General features: G+C 41.5%; 1 protein-coding gene across 2 annotated transcripts in view; it reads right to left on the bottom strand.

The window, feature by feature from the left end:
• Positions 1–15726: 15726 nt before the first annotated feature.
• MAGEB1 (MAGE family member B1) overlaps positions 15727–21400 on the bottom strand; it is a 9193-nt gene continuing 3519 nt past the window's right edge. For both annotated transcript variants that reach the window (XM_023202970.1, XM_023202971.1), the window contains exon 3: positions 15727–17333. In XM_023202970.1, coding sequence (XP_023058738.1) covers positions 16230–17273 — 1044 coding nt within the window. In that variant the 5' untranslated portion in view covers positions 17274–17333 and the 3' untranslated portion in view covers positions 15727–16229. The remainder of the gene's footprint in view (positions 17334–21400) is intronic.

Below are 21400 nucleotides of genomic sequence, written 5' to 3' on the forward strand. Positions count from 1 at the left end.
CATTCAAGTGATTCTCCTGTCTCAGCCTCCCGAGTAGCTGGGATTACAAGCACCTGCCACCACACCTGGCTAATTTTTGTATTTTTAGTAGAGACTGGATTTCACCATGTTGACCAGGCTGGTCTTGAACTCCTGACCTCAAGTGATCCACCTGCCTTGGCCTCCCAAAGTGGTGGGATTACAGGCGTGAGCCACCACACCCGGCCTGAAATATATTCTAAATATATAATCATTTAAACAGTATTATATTGGTGCTAAACAGATATATAAATGAAACAGACTCTCATGTGTGTGAAATGTTGATTAAAGTGGAGAAATGGTTGCTCTCATGAAATTACACATAAAACGCACCACTCTTTGTACAGATCAATCATTGATATTAGGTGAATATTTAATATATGCTAATATATTTATATATTTATGAAGTATTATTTTTAAAAAGAAAAAGATAATTCTGTCTTATAGCACTTTATTACCATTCTGTAATATACATTATTGTCAGAAATATATGTATTTCTGAAAGAAAATGCATCAAATTATTAACAATGGTTTGAAGTGCTAACAATGGTTAACTGCTATCTTTGGGTGGTAGGATTATGGGTAATTAGTTCATTTATGTATTAAACTTAAAAAATTTCAAATGTGCTATAGTAGACAAACATAACTTTTGTTAAAAATAAACATCATAATTTAAAAAGTTTCTATTGGATTGATCACCCAGGAGATCCCTACTGATGGTGGTGAATGTTTGAGTAGAGAAGTAGAGAAGATGAATAGATTGAAATGTATTGAAAAGTGGTAGAAATAAGGTAGTTGATAGATCAATATGGACACTGATTAAATGTACCTTGGCCATCTGATTAAAAATAAACTTAAAACAATTTGGTGGAGTCCTTAAGAGTAAATGGAGTAACACCCCATTTATCTCAAGATTCTAGCTGGAACATCACAGTAAAGGAGATAATTAAGCAAGGCCTTTGAGCAGCCAGAGTCCCTATATGAAAAGAAATGCACTCTGCTAACAATACAGTCATTCAGGTCATCCACAAGAAACTGATTTTACTTTGATATGCTTCTTAAAAATCTGCTTGTCTGGATTCATCCCTTGGCCATTTAGAAGCTGCCAACATTTTGAAAGGAATTGCTAAAACTGCGAGAAACATAAAGTTAGTTTAACAATAAGGGAGGAGACACAGAAACTACAAACGGCAGAAAACAAAATGAATAACTTCAAGATACTGAACCTTGTCAATATCAGAGTCTTCAGCTCAATTACCCAGGATGGAAGTGGCAGAGCTCTGAATAAGAGCAAAAGAGCACACACACACACACACACACACACACACACACACAGCGCAAATGTGTTTTATATATATATATATATATGTGTGTGTGTGTATATATATATATATGTGTGTGTATATATATATATATGTGGTTGGCAAGTCTGAATGGAAGTGGCAGAGCTCTGAATAAGAGCAAAAGAACAAACACACACACACATAGAGCAAATATATAATATATTATGTATATATTTGTATATAAATAATATATACATATATACATTATATATACATAATATATACATATATATGTATATAATATATAGTTATATATATAATGTGTATTATATATATAGTTATATATATAGGGTTGGCAAGTCTGAAATACATAAGGTAAGCTGGAAGGCTGGAAACTCAGGTACGTGATAGGGTGACAGTATCAAGTCTGAAATCTGCAGGGAAGGGCAAGCAGACTGGAAACTCAGGCAGGATTTCTACGTTGCAGTCTTGAAACTGAATTTCTTTCTTTGGGAAGCCATAGTTGTTGCTCTTTAGCACCTTCAACTGATTGGAGGAAGCACACCCAAACTATGGAGGGTGATCTGCTTTACTCAAAATCTAGTAATTTAAAAGTTAGTCACATCTTAAAAAGAAAACCTTTACAGCAATATCTTGACTGATGTTTGACCAAACACCTGGGGACCATAACCTAGTCAAGCTGATGCATAATACTAACAGGTGGGAATGATAAGGAGGAATCCAGACTTGGATATATGATGCTGCCACTAAGGAATAAGGAATAAGGAAACAGGAGAAGGTAATCTTGGAAGACAAGATGAGTTTATATTTCTTTATACTGAGCTCGAGATATCCATGAACCAGTCATAGTTTGATCTGTGTTTAAAGCTTTGTGGGTAAATTAAGTCTTGGGATAATAGATGTCGAAGTTAGAAGCGTATAGTTAGTTGCAACTGCAGGAGTAGATGAAGTTACCTAGGGATAGCTGTTCAGGGAAAGTATTAGCGGCCTGGATATGGTAACTTGAGGAACAGCAATGTTTAACGGGTGAGATGAAGAAGGAGAATTCTACTGAGGAGATGAAGAAAAAAAGCAGTCTGAGTAATAGAAGAGCCAGAACAGGGTAGTGTCTTGAAAACTGTGGCAGAGACAGTGCTATATTCACCAAATGTAGCTTCATATCCCTTCTTCTTAGGCACAAGGAGAACTCTGTTTCTCAGACTTCTTACAGTTCACCAGTGACACATAACTAGTTCCAGCCAATGAAATGGGAAAGAAAATTATTGGTTTGGCTTAATCAGAGAAAAGCCCCTTGGAGACTTTCTGGCTTCTCGTTCCTACCTCAGTGAGCAGGGAATTCACAGATGGAGCATCTGTCAACTCAAATTTCTGAGTGACAATGTGGAACAAACACTTAACACCCTTTTCTTCTCCATACCCATTAAACATGTAATGTTATAAATAAATAAACCTTTGTTATAGTGAGATGCTGACATTTTAGGATTAATACTAACATTTCAGGATTAATTTCTCACTGTAGCATAACCCAGCCTATTCTTGACTAATACAGAAGCTAAAGCAACAGCATGTGTAGCAAAAAAAGGGAATAGTCAAAATAGTGTTATATGTAGCACAGTTCCAGAAAAGAGACCTTTCTATAGATTCCTGGATGTGGAATTCTTGTGCCAACAAGTCCAAGCATTTTAGAGGCTTTCAATTATAACAATCTGACAGATAATCTACATTGTGTTTGGCTTTAGGTAGCAAGTGTGCTTATCAGATCAATAAAATGTAGAGCTAACTTGAACTGGAAATGAACATTACAACATACATATGCATTTTGGTATATTATCCTTGTAGTTTGACTTGAAATCTTGAACATATAAATGATGGTTGAATTGCCTTGCCTTAGTTCTCCATTTATGTTTTGCATGGAAAGACTGATTTTTTTTTTTTTTTTTGAGATGGAGCCCCTCTCTGTAGCCCAGGCTGGAGTGCAGTGGTGCGATTTCGGCTCACCATAACCTTTGCCTCCCAGGTTTAAGTGATTCTCCTGCTTCAACCACCATGCCCGGCTAATTTTTGTATTTTTAGTAAAGACGGGATTTCACTTTGTTGGCCAGGCTGGTCTTGAAATTCTGACCTCGTGATCCGCCCACCTTGGCCTCCCAAAGTGCTGGGATTACAGATGTGAGCCACTGCACCCGGTCTGAGATTGGTCTTAATATTTTCCTCTTAGTACAAGCAAAGCCCAATTTATAAAGAACTTTTCTTCTATACATTTAGCTATGAAGTTGGTTGTTTAGAATTCCAGGTGCTCTCTCCCAATTGCAAAGAAATGATAAAGGATGGTTAGTTTCCTAGGCTAGCCCCCACAGCCTAAACCACAATGTGGCTGAACTAGAAAATATATTTTATCCCAGTACATAATTAAGATTTATATTATTGTTTCTAGCCAATGAAAAACAAACTAAATGTCATTTTACATACAGCACGACAATAGAGTTAAGTAGGAAAATGTTTCAGTTATATATGTATTCTATTGGAAAAACCGTAATGCTAAATTCCAAAAGCCACATCTATAAAAAATAAAGGCAGTCCAACTAGCCTAAATGCACACATCTAATCATAAATTCTAAACATTTGTATAAATAAAAGTGAAATACCTTATGAGGCTAATAATTATGACAGAAAATATTCCAGCTTGGAAAAATTAAGTTAAAAATCACTTAAAATCTATAAAGTATACATGAAGACAATGCTTTGGATATGCAGCACTTCCAACATATTCTAATTCTTCTTCCATATTACCCTCAAAAGAGATCATCAGAACGTGCTCAGATTTATTTAAAAAATACGATAAGAGATATCCTTGGACACCAGACTATCCTGAAATCTTACTTAGTTCAAGATGTGGTCCAAGCTGAGTTTCTCAGCTCTTCATTGCTTAGCTATATACTCATGACAAAAATGGAAATGTCTCTCCATTAAAGCACTTCATTTATCCCTATATAAATAGGAAGTGAGAAATTAAGGCTAATAAATTCACGTGATAGCCATAGCTGAACTTTAAAAATATTAATGCTTTTTATTGACTTAATTAATACTAATAGAACCCCTCCTATAGTGTTTTATATAGTGTCAGAACTTTATTATTTCTATATCTCAGCTTTTCTTTTAAGCACTAAGGTTCTCTATGGAGTCTATTTTCTCTCCATAGTAAAGGTCAATTAATTCCCAACATGCAAAATAAAAACTCATCAAAAATGTTTTTGATAATAAAATAATAGTTAACATGTACGTAAAATGCTTATGAATTTGTGGACACTGTTCCGAATGTTTTACATTTAATTCTCAAAGTAATTTAGTTAGGTACTATTATTACCCCAAATTTACAGATGAGAGAAGAGGCACGGAGAGGTTAAGTAACTTATACAAGATCACACAGCTAGTAAATGGTAGAGCCTGGATTCAAACACTAGGTATTTGATTCCAGAATCCCATTCTTTTAAGTACTGCACTTGCCTTTCTAGACAATGTGACATAAATACTCTCTATGAACTATATAGAAAACCATGAACTATTAAGGATTTATCTTCTAAGTTTGCTTTGTGTTAATCTGCCATTTTGGGAGAGAATAGTCTACGGATAATCTTAATTTTTGTGCATTTTATAAGTGAAATAATAATATGCTATTTAACAATTCTTTGAAAATTATTGCTTATTTTTTCTCATTTTAATGATTTTTCAAATATGTACAATTCAAATTTTCCATACCTTTTAATATGTATTTTTCTTAACCTTCAAAATATATTTAAGAATAATACATGCTCCCTGTGGAAAACAAGAAGAACATAAAGAAATCAGTACTTTTTTTGTGACCACTAGTAACTAGTATCCTTTAATGCACGTATTTCTTAATTGCTGCTGCCTAAAGAACAGCCACAAAACTCAGCATCTTAACACAGCCATTTGTTCTCATGGTCTGTGAGTTGGCTGAGGTGGCTCTGCTGCACACTGTAGGTTGGCTGGGACTAGAGAACTGACTGGAACTTTTTCTAATTGTGATGGCAAACGTGTAAGAAAGCATGCCTCAATGTAGAAGCACATTTTAGCACCCTGCTTAAGTCACAACAATTGGCCAAAGCAAGTCACACAGCTGAGCCCAAAGATAATAATTGGGAAAGTACAATCTGCTCATGATGAGGCCATGACAAGAATAAAGATATAGGGAGGGGTAAAGAACTGGGACCAATAATTGACTCCATCACAGTGTATTCCATTCAGTAAATAAAACTATCTATCGATCTATCTATCTATCTATCTATCTATAGATAAATATGTTGATGCAAATGTATTTCTTTATACATGCAATCTAAAATTTCCCTGATAGCACCACTCTATCACTAGAAAATGGAGCCACATCTACATTTAAATACAAATTACAGCAACAGTCACATTTCCTGCCAACGCAGAAATCATGGCCTTCTCAATGTGTCCCTTCGTTATTTCTGTCACCAAAGGAGTGATTTACATATTTCCACAGACCTGCCTGTCACCAGCAGTTACCTGCTTGCCATGATTTTCCCTTGGCCTTGACTTTGGTTCATGCTTGGCTAGAATGAACATCATCATATACTAAGTTCTGTGTGTATATCTGGTTGTTAACTTAAGCTAAATATCTAGAAGTGAAATTGCTTGGAAAAATGTTAAAGATCTTTTTAAAGCTCTTTATATATAGTAAAAGTCTCACTCTATCCTTTCACTAGTGTTAGATGCTATTATTTTAAAAATCTTCTCTATTTTATGTACAATAAACAGTATTTATTTTACTAACAAATAAGTGAAATTAACATTTAAAAATATTCATTGACAATTAATATTTTTATTCTTTGCTTTCTTAATTAATTCATTCACACATAGTAAGTTGCCCATGTCTTGGACCTTACAATTTATGATGTTATTTAACTACTTAGATTATACAGAACTAGAGTCAGAGGGAGACTTAGCAATTATCCAAATCACCCAGCCTCCTCATCCTTCTGTGCTAATGAGGCAGACCTGGAAAGAATTCACTTATCTATTGACTTACTGCTTATTAGTGGTAGAAATGTCCTAATAATTATGAATAACATTGACAAGAATTACTGTCTTCTCTCTCATTCTTTGAGGAAAAACTGGCCAAAAATTTGCTGAATAATCAATATCCAGACCAGCACTACCCAAAAGAAATTTAATGCATGCTATATTTTTAATCTCATACTTTCTAAAAGGCACATTAAAAAGGAGAAACAGGTGAAAATATTTTTAATCATATATTTTATGTAGACAAGATATTATGAGGTTTTTAAAATATGTTTTAGATCTTTTCTATTATTTAATTTTGTATGAAGTCTTTGAAATCTGAAGTGTGTTTTATACTATAGCACATTTCAGTTCAGAGGAGCCACATTTCAAGTGCTTAATAACCACATGTAATGTTCGGCCACAGTATTGTATACCATATACCCAGACCATATTCTCAAAATATGAAGGAATCTCAGTAGGAAAAAAGGCTATGTATCAATTAAACCTGTACACTTTTATAAAATATATATTTTACAGAGACATGGAGAAGGCATATAGTGAGTGCTCAGTATAGATTCTCCAAACAAACAATGTTCATGTGGAAATTAATTTCAGTAAAAAACTGCTTAACATATATTTTCTTTTATACTACATCATAAGATGTGTCATTTGCTTATCAATTTTTAAAAATTGTTCAAAAAGAACATCAGAAATTCTCAATACAGATTATCCAAATTCCATTCCTTCTTGCACATTTGAATAGCTTGGTAATCTTTTAAGAGAGAAGCCTTAGTTAGAAAGGACATGCAAATATCCAACTTTAAAAAGAAATAATTTTCTAACTCTATAGAATAAAAACTTATTTGACCCAGTATGTTGTTATGTGGGACATTAACGGACAAGATAATTTTGGCAGGAAACTGGAGTGAAATTGTACTTTTTACATTTTTGTTTTAGTTTTATCCCAAGGGCTTGATCAACAGTTCAGCAAGGTAAAACAGGAAAAGAAAAACAGCAAAATCAAAAGAGTACAAAACCTAGTTGTTACCTTCCACCTTTTGAACTTGACAAACATTTTATAGATTGAGGAATGGGCCGACAGGAGAGGCCATTTGGACCGGAAGTAAGTAAACATGGTAAGCCACTGAGCTTTGCTCTGGCAAGTTCCTTCTGTATCCACGCCCTGGGAGCCTCAAGTTGTTAATTCAATGTGTGTGTCATAGCCAGTCTCCAATTTAGTGACGTTAGCCTTCCTTCTGTTTGCCATCTGTTGTGATGGATTAGAGGGAGACATACTGAAAATATAAAAACTTGGAGGAAAAACACTATAGTAGTTTATACAACAAGGGCCTGAACTGCTGAGATGGCAATATGAATTTTTTAAAAAGGACATATTCAAGACAATAATTATTAAATTAAGTTGATAAATCGTCAGAATATCATTCTGAATATCGCACCTTCCTCATGCCCAGCACACATACTTCACTTGTAAAGTTTAACAATGTACTTTATCTTGTTAAAGACACTGAGATATGCTGAAGAAAAAAAGTTAATCTAGAAGAACTTCTGCTTCCTACCAAGATGGAGTAACAGGGACCAGTTTTACCCTCCTATTGGAAACAACAACAACTACAAGAAGGACAGGGAATATATGCTAACAACAACAAAAAAAAAATGTGGAGGGGAGTGCTTTTAAGACATTGGACATCCAGTAAGGAACCACAGCAATCTCTGGGAGAAGGGAAACAAAATAAACTAGCTCTATATTCTAACTCAAATTTCATGAGAACTATAAACCCACAGATCCAAGATGCTAAAAGAATCCCCTAACACAAGAAACATGAAGAAAACAACAGTAAGGCACATTGTAATCAAATTGCCTAAAGCCACTAACAAAGAGAAACTCTTAAAAGTAAACAGAGGATATTAATAAAAGACACTTTACCTCCAGAGGAACAATGATAAAGATAGCAGCAGATTTCCCTTCGAAAACAATCTAAGATAGAAGACAGTAGTGTTAATGCCTATCTTCTGGTGGTTAGTAAAGTACTGAAAGAAACAAAAAGTACCTGTTAGCCTAGAATTCTCTATCAAGTGAATCTATCTTTCAGAAACAAAGGTGAAGTAAAGGATTTTTCAAAAATACAAAACCTGAAAGTACGTATCACCAACAGATGTCCACTACAAGAAACATTAAAGCAAGTCTTCCAGGAAGAAGGAAAATGGCATCAGACAGAAATCTGGATCTATACAAAGGAATAAAGAGCACTGGAAATGGTAACAAGATGCTATATATATGCCATATATATAATGTCTTTAAAAGGTACTGTTTTAAAGTAAAAATAATGGCACTATATGGTGGTGTTAACATATGTTGAAGAATAATTATAATAATGACGATAGCCCAAGGGGTGGGAAGTGAGAAGCAGAATTATACTCTTGTTTCTTGTGTCTGAGTATTGAGTACCAATGGGTAAGGCCAGCTTTTTCCTCTTAGTACCTGAAGCCCTGGTGACAAGATGAGCCCATACACATACCAGGCATTAAAAAAAAAAAAAAAAAAACAACCAAACAAACAAACAAAAAAGAAACCCACATCACTGAAAGTGTGAACGCAGTGTGACTAGAGATAATCCTGTGAACTCCAGACACAAATTATCCTTCTCTGTTCCTTGAAGCAGGAACTCATATAAGAACCCCTCTGACTTGTGATACTATAGGGAATTCAGCTGCACATCTGTAATAGATTTGGTTGAGACTGAGCCATGTGAGCATCAATCAAGGCCATTGTATGCCATGTTGGGGAGCAGAAACGACAGATGAAAGCAAAGGCAGCCAAGCTCCCTGCACTTGCTGAGGGATTGCACGCATGGACGTGAACTGAGAAGACTTTCAGAAGAAAGAGATGTGGGTGACAAGAAATCCCACTGTCCTAAAGGGAGTAGCAGAGGTCTCTTTCCCATAGGAGAATTTGAAACAGTGCTAGAAAGGGAGTGGAGACAGGGAATGGGGTCAGCAAGAAGGCAAGGCCTGTGCAAGTTACTAATGAGGATGGTGGGTTGAAGAGAGGGCAGCCAGTCCTGTGCTGAAAGTAGAAAAGACATGAGTGGATAGGAGGACAGAATGTGCTTGTGTGTGTCCAGGTGGGAGTGGGGTGGGCAATGACGGGTTTGAAAACAAGAGAAGGGATGGCAATGTAGGCTGGGCATGCAGAGGTAGGTGGCCCCATTTCTGCAGTGCTGGAGAGCTAAGCAGCAAAATTGGGATACAGTGTATTGGGCAGAATGAAATCCACACAGATAGGTGCCTGTGCAGAAGCAGAATGTATTTGCAGCAGAAGAGATTTTATAGAATTTAGGCAACTATGTGCAAAACACTTGATTTTACCTCAACCTATGGCCTCACATGACCTCTTCTGACAGCCAAATCTAACCTTGCTTCTGTCCTGATAACCAAATTCACATTTTCTACTTTCCATTGAACATCACTTGGATAACCATCAGAGCATTACCTTCCATAGGGCCCACACTGACCTCATCTGCCACACCCTTACTCACTTCTACTCTGAACGCAAATCACCACCAACTCTTCCTCCTCCTTTATCCTCAGTCTCAGCTATGGGAAACTTTTACCTAGTTATCCAACCTTCAGGATTCAGTCATTATAGACTGTCCCTTGGCCTTTCACATAGTCCCTAACTTTCCAAAACTCAAATGTGACTCCTCTTCACCATTCTCACACCCACAGCCTAAATCAAGTGCCTTGCCATTTCCTTTTCTTTTGTTTAGGTAGGGTTTCTCTCAGTATATGTTCAATAAATGTTTAATGAATAAATGAATGAATCAAAGCACCAAAACTGAATAAATCACAGTACCAAAATGTGGAGCCTACCCCGTGGTAGGGTGTTCTGCCTCCATGGAATCTATTACCGAGAGTGTGATTATGAATGTCTCCCTCCCAAGCTTTCACATTCTCACCTTGGAGGTGGATATCCCAGCAACAGGATGGTATGTGATGTTTTCTGCATTGGATTCCACACATCTCTATCAGCCACCATCATTAAAAAAGGTAGTGTGCCATCTCCATCGGCTCACCATTCACTCTGCAAATGTCTACACCTTGGGCAAATGCTCTACTCTACAGTATCTGGTGGCAACATAGGCCAGCAAATACAGCCAGCAGGCACCCACCCTCTGGTGTGCCAAGAACTCTGAGACTATGGGAAGCAGTCAGAGTTGAGGGCATCATCTGGATTGTTTTAGGAGACATGTCCACACCCAGCCTTTTATCTGTAGTATAACTTGCAGTACTTAGCATCAGCCAATCTCCTCTCCAATCTCCCCCTCCTTGCAGTTGCATACCCTCTTTCACTGCTACACTGATACGCCGAGCCTACCTCAACTGCTGTCACATCACTAGTGAATGTCTGTCATCTTCAGCTAACCCTACCTATTCACATAGCCCTAGCCTCGGTGGAGAGGATCCACTCTTCAAAGGGGAAGAAATACCTGCCTCAAATAGGCATGAAGATACCAGTGAGCTCTGGCACTCTGGCAAGGGTGTACTGGACCCTCAGGGTAGTCAAGACATATAACTCTCTCAAAATCCATCACTAGAATTGCTGAGTGACAAAGGGGAGCTAGGTAGTAAGTAGGGGAGAATTCTAAGGGATCGTGAGGTGTCCATGCAAATAAAACTTGATATGGGTTGGCAGAGGCTTTCTGCCATCAGGTGACCCAGGAAACCAGGCTGCCTCTGATCCTTTCATTCAATAGATCTGCCCACTCAGATCACCCTACAATTTCAGGCTGGTAACGATTATTCAGAGATTTCCCAAATCAGTTCATGGAAGTTGTTCAGGCCCTCCATCAGACTCTCTGCCCTCTCTCCTTCTGGTTCCTTCTCTACCTTATGCTGTACTCTAGATCCAAACCCCTGACTGCCAGCTGCCTTGGGTTCTGTGGGCTTAGTTTAGCATGTGGTCTCTCTAACGGACTCTGAAAGTTGTTCTCCCCCTGAATCCTCCAGATGCTCCCCACAAACTGAAGGTGCCTTGTCTGGAAACACTTCCTGGCACCTGGTCCTTCGGACCAAATCTTTTCCTCTCAAAGTAAAGGGAAATGTGTTATCAACATTTCAGAATTTCAAGGCATGACCAAAGGGATTCTGGTACTCAAGACATCACTGCAGAAATCTTCCTTTATAGGGGAAAGGAATTAAGTGAATTTTCTGCTCAACCAAATTAGAAAACAAGGACACAAATTAAGATTACAGTGAGATAATATTTTTACCCCAAAGTTTAACCAAAATTTAAGATTGATAAAATAATATGCAAATAAGGGTGCAGGGTATCTACATACTTTAGTTTATGGTAATGTGAGTCAATAGAGCATTTTTGATGAAATTTTAGCAATATTTATAAAATTTTGCAATCATCACACCTTCTCTACTTTAACCCTACTTCTGCTTCACTACATCTTTCCTATAAGGAACCATGCATATTTACTCCAAAATTCACCTTCAAAGGTATTAATTTTGGTTCTATTCATCATAACAACAAAAGGGAAGCAACTTATGTGTCTATCAGAAGGAGAATGGTTAATTGAGGCACATGCACACTTTAGAATTCCAGAAATTAGCTTAAAAAGTTAGGAGGATCTATACCTGCTGTCATAAAAAGATTCTGCATTTGGCCAGGTGTGGTGGCTCATGCCTGTAATCCCAGCACTTTGGGAGGCAGAGGCGGGAGGATCACAAGGTCAGGAGTTCAAAACCAGCCTGGCCAATATGGTGAAATCCCGTCTCTACTAAAAATACAAAAATTAGCCGGGCATGGTAGCGTGTGCCTGTAATCCCAGCTACCCGGGAGGCTGAGGCAGAAGAATCGCTTGAACCCGGGAGGCGAAGGTTGCAGTGAGCGGAGATTGCACCACTGCAGTCCAGCCCCAGCCTGGGCAGCAGAGTGAGACTCCATCTCAAAAAAAAGAGATTGTGCATTCACTTCATTAAATAAAAAGAGCAAGTGGCACAACAATATATACATTGTTACCTATATATGTTAAAAAACTCAATATAATTTCAATATATTGAGTTAAAAACTCAATATAGTATACATTGTTACCTATATATGTTAAAAACTCAATATATCTATGTATTAAAAAGCTTTGAGTGGGCTTTAAAATGACACACATCAAATTAATTGTGGCTACTTTTGAAAAGGAGGCTGAATTTTAGAGGAAAGTTGTGAGATTGTGATTTATTGGTATTAAAATTTTTTCCAACAAGAATATGCATACTACCACTAGCTTTGTGATTAAAATATTTTTAATAAGCCTGACAAAAGAAAGAGTGTTGTGTATATTACTCAAATAAAGTAACTGCTATCTGATGCAACAACAACAACAACAAAAACCCTGAAATATGAATGGGTTAACACAACAAATGTTTCTTTTTTGTGTGCACATAAAACCTGAAGTGGGTTGGCAGTGACCTAGAGAACCAGGTTGTTTCCATCATGTGGCTCCACACCTCAACGTGGGTTCTCCATGTTTCCTGTTGAATGGAAGAGAAAGCATGGAGGTGGCCGACTGGATCTCAGTGCCTTGGCCTAGAGGTGACAAACATGCTTTTACTCATATTTCAGTGGCAAGGGTTAATCACATGACCCTTTTTAACTATTAGACTGGGAATGTAGTCTCTCCATGAGCCCAGGAAAGAGAGCAGGACATCATGTGGATAAACACTTGCCATCTCTCCCATAAACCGGTACACAGTAGATGTTCAATGAAGAGCAACTCTTATAATTGGTTAGGACAATAACCCTCTTCATTTCTTAGAGGAGTTTGTAAGAAGGCCAAATTTGCCTTGAAATTTGCAACATTTTTGTAGTGTCTACTATGTGACAGATGTTTTCAAACACAAGGTCATGTCTAATTTTCAAAACGATCCTGGAAATTTCTACAAGGAGGATTTGTCCTTTATCAATCAATAGCACGTTTCTACACGACTCTTTATAATAACCTGCGTAATTTTAGTAGGCTGAGAATTTTCTCCTACCTTTGGTGCCTGGTCAAATCATAGCTACCCACCACCTACTTAACATTCCCAAACACCTGAACAGGTACAATGAAGCACACTGAAAAATCAATATTTTCCTCTGGGGCAGATAAAGATAAGAGTAAATTGAAGGATAGTAAGTCATTTTTTCTTTTTATTCAAAGTTGGCATGTCTGCCAAGGAACCATTTTCCACCTCTGAGAAGGACTTGAAGAAAGATTTTTAGGGATTTAGCCACAGTAGATGTTTGCTTACACAGTGATTTCCTCTGTCTTTCCTTATCTACCACTTAAGAGGGAGGCTTTGGATGTTGACCACCTAGGTAAATTCACTCATTGGTGTATGTGTTCAGTGGCCTGTCTCAAATAAAATACTCTATTAAAATCCTACTGCAAATATCAGGGTGGTTTAAAAAAGCCTCTTTTCTAGCCTTAGGGTTATAAATCAAGAAACAGTAGATTCTGTGCTAAATCAGACTCTTCTCACCAGTAGATTTGAAAACACTTTGACAGTGTGGTGGCAGCACCCAGAGACATGAAGAGGTGTCTAGGCTTCACTGTTTGGAGTGAACAATTACACGAAAGGGGCTGTTGCTGTCAAAGGGCATCTGTGGTGAGGGGTGGGACCTCCAAGCAGTTGGAACCCTCTGTGTCAGGGAAAGTGCAAGTGAGTCTGGGCTGTTCCTCTGGGAGCAAGTGCAGGCTCCAGAGAAAGACACAGTGAAGCTGACCAGCAGGTCAGTTCCAGTTTGGACAGGGGGGCACACTGAGGAAGCCCCCGGGGAAGGGCACTGTAATGTGGGAAAGCACTGGGCTAGACTTATGTGCTGGGCCCAGAGCAGAGTCAGCTCTAGAGGAACCTGTGGGCTAGAGGCGGGAGAACCCCAGGGAAATGAACCCCACAGTTCAAAACTCTGTTTCTCATTTTGACTTTCCTTTCACTGAAAGGCCTGCTTTTAGTACTCTGGCCACAGGGCACTTGTTATCATTTGAGAGATATTGTGGAACAGTGAGAATTAAGGGACTGTTTGGCCTCAGATTGCCAGAAGCAGGACGGTGTGGGCCCTAGAAACATTCAGACTGGAGTTTTGTCCCAGCCCTGTCACTTACCAGCCGTGTGAACTTGAGAATGTTGCAAGTTTTTCATCTCCTAATTTGATAAGCCCCATCTTGCCATCTTGTAGGATTGTGGAACACATGAAATGTATGTAAGGCGTCTGGCAAAATGACTGGCAAATATTGGCTCTTTAATGAATGGCAGTTATTACTATGATCATATTCACACCAAGAAAACTACTCTCATCTCTGGAAAATTTTTGTTTTGTCCAGGAATCGTCAGAGAACATGCAGTACTCTAAACAACCAAATAAGTCAAAATGCTGCTCAGCAAGTAACGCTAAGTAAATTCTCCCCATGGGAGAATATGTTATTTAATACGGGAGCAGGGACTTCCATCAGAATTCAACTCAAAGCTTATAGAGTTTATGTCAAGGACCAACAACTCCCCTCCCTCTGAGATTCCCTTCCTACAAAAACATTCTTATTTTCACTTATTTCATCACCAATGAGATCTAGCCCTACCTTGGAGTTTTGCCAAATTATACACAAGAAGACCTAATTAATGGAGTAGGCTCTGGCTGCACAAGCTCAGGGAAAAGAGTGTTAGCTCAGTGGTTTCTTGGCATCTCACCTCAAGGAAGTGTAACCCTTATTTCTCAAACACTCTCTGGAAACAATGTGCATAAAACAACTAGTTTGTGCACTGTGTTTAACTGCCCTGGGACGAGAGCACTGTATTCTTCAACTCCCACCCCAGACACAGGTTCTCTCTGCTTCACCCACAATCCCAAAGTAACTGTTAAGGGCAGTTTCCCTTTCCAAGCTTAATCTCTCAATTCTAAGGCTCATGATCTGAGGGTATGGCACCTTCTTATGATTATCACCTCAACCAGTTCACCGTGGAGCTAACTTAAAATGACCTCCCAGTGAGGGACTTGCATTGTCCCACACCACGAAGTGCCTTGGCTAAGGAAATTAACACTTGACTGCTCTTGTCTGAACCTTCTCCCACCATCCTCACTTATTTTTCTAAGGAGTAATTTTTTATGTAAAAAAAAATCTGTACATGTTAGAGTGTATCTCACCACCTTCCTTAAATAATAACTCCTTAGACTAAAAATCTGTGTGCAGGGGAAGGGTCTTCTTTAACTTAGTACAATCACTACTATCACAGAGCCTTACAAAGAGCAGATGCTCAATTTATGGTGAGAATAAATGAGCCACTGAATAAACAATGCAATTTATTACAATTTATTTTATCTGCATTCTTGAAAAGGTTAAAGACAACCAGGTATGTATCTTTGGATTTTACAAAAACAAAAGTGAATGAATGCAGAAAACAAAAACTTGACATGCTTTGCTTACTCTTCTTCTATTTTAAGACTCCAATTATGTTGTGTGAGGTTCTTTCACACATTTCTGAGAAAATCTCTATTCTAAAGCTATACTTTCTTCTTCTTGAACCCAAAAAAGATTCAAGGATTTCAAAAATGTGTTAGAGAATATCAAAACTCTTATGCTTAAAGCTGGCGGCACCAATAAATGTGTGATCCATGTCGCTCATAGACATAGATTCCAACTCTAAATAAACATTCTATTAAAAGAAAAACACTTGAAAGATACTAATGTTTAACAGGAACACAAAGAAGATATATGTTATGATCTCTCTAGCCCTATCTTGACTTCTCACTACTTTAAACGGTTGGCATCTTGCCACAAAAACAAAGTGAACAATCTGCCTTAATTCTCACATGGGTTGGGAGGAGTTGCTGAATGCGGCTCTAGAACACGCTCTAAAAGTTGTGGCAGTACGGCGACGCATGGCTCTAACCCTGGATCGGACTCGGGCTCTCTCTTCCTCATCTCTCAAAGCCTCTTCATAATGGGATGGGAAGTCACGGGGAGTGGTACCATTCACCTTGGCCAAAAACTCCAGGACTTTCATCTTGCTGGTTTCAGTGTAGGCTCTTGGACCCCATAGGAATTGATAGCGTGGGGGATCACTGTTGGGCACCTGCTTGTACTTCAGATATTTTTCCCGCACCAGATCTTGGGTGATGAACTTCCGGGGTTCCCCATAGATTAAGTGCTCCTCTCCATCATAGGCTCCCAACATATTCATGAATTTCCAGATCTCTTCCTCAGTGGCAGAGTTGCCATTTAAGAAGATCACACCCAGGAGAGGCATCAGAAGCCCATTCCTGGGAAAGTCCCAATCATTGCTCAGGTTTCCATCATTGGTGAGGTTTAGCTTGCAGACGAGCTTGTAGGTGTGGCCACTAGGGGTGTCTTCCTTCAAATCAAGGCCAAAGACCAGCTCCAAGCGGTGAGAGGCTCTATTGAGGATCTCAGGGAAGTGATCCTTGTACTTTTCATCAACAAACTTCAGCATATCTGCCTTCATAATGGGCTCTTTCATTTTATACTTATGTAGCATGAACTGCATCAGCATTCCTGCTTCCCAGGCTACAGGATCTTTGGCTGACTTCTCAGTGGATGTTGTGCCCTGGGAGGAACTTGCATTTTCCTCACCTTGGCTTTTGGCACCTTCATCAGATTCGGTGCATGACACAGCCGCAGCAGCAGTGGTGGTGGGTGAAGCTCCCTGAGGCTTCTGGGGGATGCCAGCAGCAGGGGAGCTTGCGGGAGTATCCCCCAAAACAGGAGAGGAGGAGGGGCACTCCTCTTTCTCTGCTGCAGTGGCCTCAGCAACCTTGAGACCCTGGGTCTCCTCTCGTGCCTTGCGGCGTTTCTCACGAGCACGGAGCTTACTCTTATGACCCCGAGGCATGATGGCTGTGGTCAGGCCAAACAGGCAGGAGTGTGGGCAGAAGGGCAGGAGATGTGGGGCCTGAAGGAGAGAGAATGAGATTCTGTGAGCACTTGCAGTAGGGAGGTACCACCTTGGCTTTTAGAGAGCCACTTCTGCTGGTTTTTTTGAGGGCACTGCTCTAAGAACCCACTGGGCTCTTGTTGCCAATCCTGTCTGGGACTGACTGGGTGACAGCACAGGTTGGCAGTGTAGACTACCTCTGCGTTCAAGGGCCCTCTAAATTCATATACAGGATCTTCATATCTACTCTTGGAAGGGCCTGGGACCTCCTTCCTGTGCTGCTCTGAGGCTGACACTTCAAAGCTCCCTGGAATCCACCAAAGAAAAATGAGGCACTGCTTCAGCCCACCATCCTTGCCGGGGGCTGGGGGGAGTGGCAGTGCTGACAGTTCTGTGGAACTCTCTGTCCTGGGCTAATTAGACCTCAATTCAGAGTCCTCATCTCATCTATATCTAAGGTCTGGGAACCTCTCTTCTGCTAACTGGTGCTGCATCTTCAGACCAAAGCTGTCATCTCCCTTAGACCTAATGCAAAGAAATAAAGAAGTCTTAGCCTGGCAACCCTTGGCGAAGGCCTTTGAGAGCTAAGTGCAGAGACAGGACTAGCATCGTTGTTTTTCCTCTATTTGGGATGTGGTTGGGGGCTTGGGGGAATGGTACCTTCAGTCCACATCCATACTTTGACTCCCAGAAGGGCCTAGGGCTCTGTTCTCTCTACACCTGAGGACCTTTACTCATAGTAAGGCCTACATCTGCCTGAGACCCAATGGAGGAAATGAGGGTGGCTGTATCTGGTCACATTGCCCATATTCTCCAGAGGCTCAAAGCTGTGGCTGGCAGGTTGAAGCCCTGCGATGTATAGTCCCACTCATGGTCCTCACTCAAGGTCTCCAGTTTGACTCCTGGGAGGGCCTAAAATGCCTCCTACCCCTCCTGCTAACCCATCCGACTAAGACCTTCATTTCCATTATTCCTGAAGAGGAATTTAGGGGCACTTCTGACATTTATGCTCAGGGCTTCCTAGGGATGACATACAGAGAGACTCTGAGGGATCCCCACTGATGAGGTGGGAGTTCCCTCAAGTCCTCTCTATGAGTCCTGGCACAACCTGGAAATTCTCTCTCCACTGACCTGAGGCCCCTTACATCAGATTAAGATTCTCATTGCCTCATAGTCCCAAGATGAAAGCAAGCCTGAATCACATCCAGTCACCCCGTGCTCTATGGGGCTCCACTGTTCTGGGGTCATTGTTCTCTTTAGTCTTCACTCAAGCAAAGTCTGAACTCCTCTCTAAGCCCACTTGATTCTTCCAATCTCAAACAAAAGCCTTCACCTCTCTGAGTACCCGGGGCTAGTCTTGAGGGGATGACATATCTGGTTACTTCTGCCTGGGGTTTCCCAGAGCTGAGAGGGGGTGGAACTTGGTGAAGCCCCACTCTCTAGGTCGATGCTCATCTCATTCCTCCTTCGGTGTCTTCTCTGTCTTAATCTAACGCCTATCCAGTCATACAAAGCCCCCCACCCTCAACTCCCTGAGGAAGAAGTGAAACTTTTCCCATCTGGCTACAACTGTCCATCATCTCCCAAGGATGAAAATCAGGAAGGAATTCCGTGTTTCTTTCACTGTTATGGGATGAGTGGTCCCCCCAGTTCTCAGGGTCTTCTTCTTGACTCCTGGAATTACCTGGGAATTCTCTAGCTGCTAACGTAAGGCTGCCCCCTTTGATGAAGTTGCTCACTTCCCTGAGATGCTCTAGGAAGAAGTGAGTGAGACTCATCATGTCACCATACCTGGATCTCCCAGGTCTCAGTGGGGATAGGGCCCTATGTGTGTTACCTCTTTCTTGGAGGGGGTCCCCTCACACTCCCTCAGTATCACCATCTTTTAGGAACTGGGCCTCCTCCCTGTACTAAATAAGGGCTTTCATGTTAAACCAAAGCCATTATGTACCTGAAACAGCCACTGAAGGAAATGAGGGGCATCTCAACTTGAGAGTTCTAACCCTGGCTTCTCAGGAATGAACGCCAAGGTAAGACTGTGTGTTCCTGCCTGTTCTGGACTACATGGTTACCTCATTCCTCATACAGAAACTGTACCTTGACACCTGTCTTGGCATATGACTCCTGTCTCTCTACTGAACTAGGGCAGCAAGGTCTTAAACCAAGGCCCTCCTCTCCCTAAGACCATGAAGGCAGAAGCCAGGGAGTACTTGAGCCTGCCAGCTCTGGCCTGGGACTCCCAGGGACAGCATCAGGCGCAGCTGTCTCACTTGTGTATTGAGTAGCCGCCATTTCCTCACTCAGTGTCTCCACCTACACTCGGCACTCTTTCTGGGACTCCACCCATCGATTGGTCCTGAGACCATGCCCCCTAGACAAAAGTTCTCATACTCCTTGGACCTAAGTTCACAGTCATAGTGGGCCAGACTGGGGCCTGTGCGTGCCAACAGCAGGAGCCGGACTGTTTTTTTTTTTGTTTGTTTTTGTTTTGAGACGGAGTCTCGCTCTGTCCCCCAGGCTGGAGTGCAGTGGCGCAATCTCGGCTCACTGCAAGCTCCGCCTACTGGGTTCACGCCATTCTCCTGCCTCAGCCTCCCAAGTAGCTGGGACTACAGGCACCTGCCACCATGCCCCGATAATTTTTTGTATTTTTATTAGAGACGGAGTTTCACCATGTTAGCCAGGATGGTCTTGATCTCCTGACCTCGTGATCTACCTGCCCCGGTCTCCCAAAGTGCTGGGATTACAGGCGTGAGTCACCGTGCACAGCCCAGCAGCGGGACTTTTGGACCCCACTGTTCCAGAGTCTGTGACTCACTCAGTCGTCACACAGGAGTTTCTCCCTGATTCCTAGTGATTTGCTTTCCAAGAAACTGATTTACTTTCCAGGGAACTGATTTGCTTTCTAGTAAGCTGATTTGCTTTCCAGGCTCACCAGGACTAGTATTAAAGGACCAGCGAGTAGGCAGGGCTAGGAGCAAAACTGCAGGTTTATTTTTTTTGGTCAGCCAGCTTTGTGGGGGAGGGGTGAGGTCCCTCGGTCTCCAGCAGGGGAGGCCGGGGGAGTCACCCGGTGGAGCTCTCGGTGGAGGTTCCTAGGTCCGCACACGAGCAGGGGCCAAGGAAGTTCACACCGCGCGCCCCCCGGGAGGGCCTTTTATGTCCTGGGCCTGGGAGTGGGTGGGCAGTGGGCGGGACATAGGCGGGTCGGGGGCCGGGCGGTAGGCGTGGCTAGGCGGGTTCGGGTTTTTCTCCGTCGGAGGTCGGGTTGCGCCTGCGCAGTCGACCTGTGTCTGTCCCGGGGCGGGAAAGCTGACGGTGAAGAACCCGGAACTACGCCATCTTCCCTCCGTTCGTCCAAACACCTAGTAGGGTTTAGGACTCCTCCCTCTATTGACCTGAGTCTGTAAGACTTAGGACAAAGACCTCATCTCCCTGAGTCACTGAGGAGAGACTCAGGGTGCTACCCATCCGGTTACCTGAGGCCTCCCAGGACCAAATGGAGAAGCGGGACTTAGTGGGACCCTCTTTGTTACAGGTGGGGGTGGTCTCTTTAATTTACACTCAGGGTCCTCACCTTGACTCCCGATCAGTCCTGAGAATTCACCCTCGGCTGACCGGACGCGGCACCCCTTACACTCGCTCGGGTCCTCCCCTTCAAAGCAGAAGTGAGGATGAGCCACATCCGGCAGCCCAGGGCCTCTGAGGGCTGACGGCAAGAGTCTCTGAGGACTGAGGACAGAGGCAGGATGCTAAGACACTGTTCTAGCGTCGCTGGTCCCTTCGTCCCCACCAGGGTTCCTCACCTTATTATTTAGCAGCCTGGGACAACTTCCACCTCCTGACCCAAATCCGCCAGGCAGACACCGCACCCTTACGCTCGCTCGCTTGCTCGCGTCCTCGCCTTCAAAGCGGAAGTCAGGATGAGCCACATCCGGCAGTAACTGTTCTAGCGTCGCTGCTCCCTACGTCCCCACTAGGGGTCCTCACCCCTGCTCATCTAGCAGCCTGGGATGACTCCGCCTTCTGACCCAAATCCGCCAGCTTCCAAACAATACCCCCACCTCCCTCAGCCCCCAAGGTGG

This window comes from Piliocolobus tephrosceles, chromosome 12 (genome assembly GCF_002776525.5).
Source record: "Piliocolobus tephrosceles isolate RC106 chromosome 12, ASM277652v3, whole genome shotgun sequence".
In the NCBI taxonomy this organism is placed as follows: domain Eukaryota; kingdom Metazoa; phylum Chordata; class Mammalia; order Primates; family Cercopithecidae; genus Piliocolobus; species Piliocolobus tephrosceles.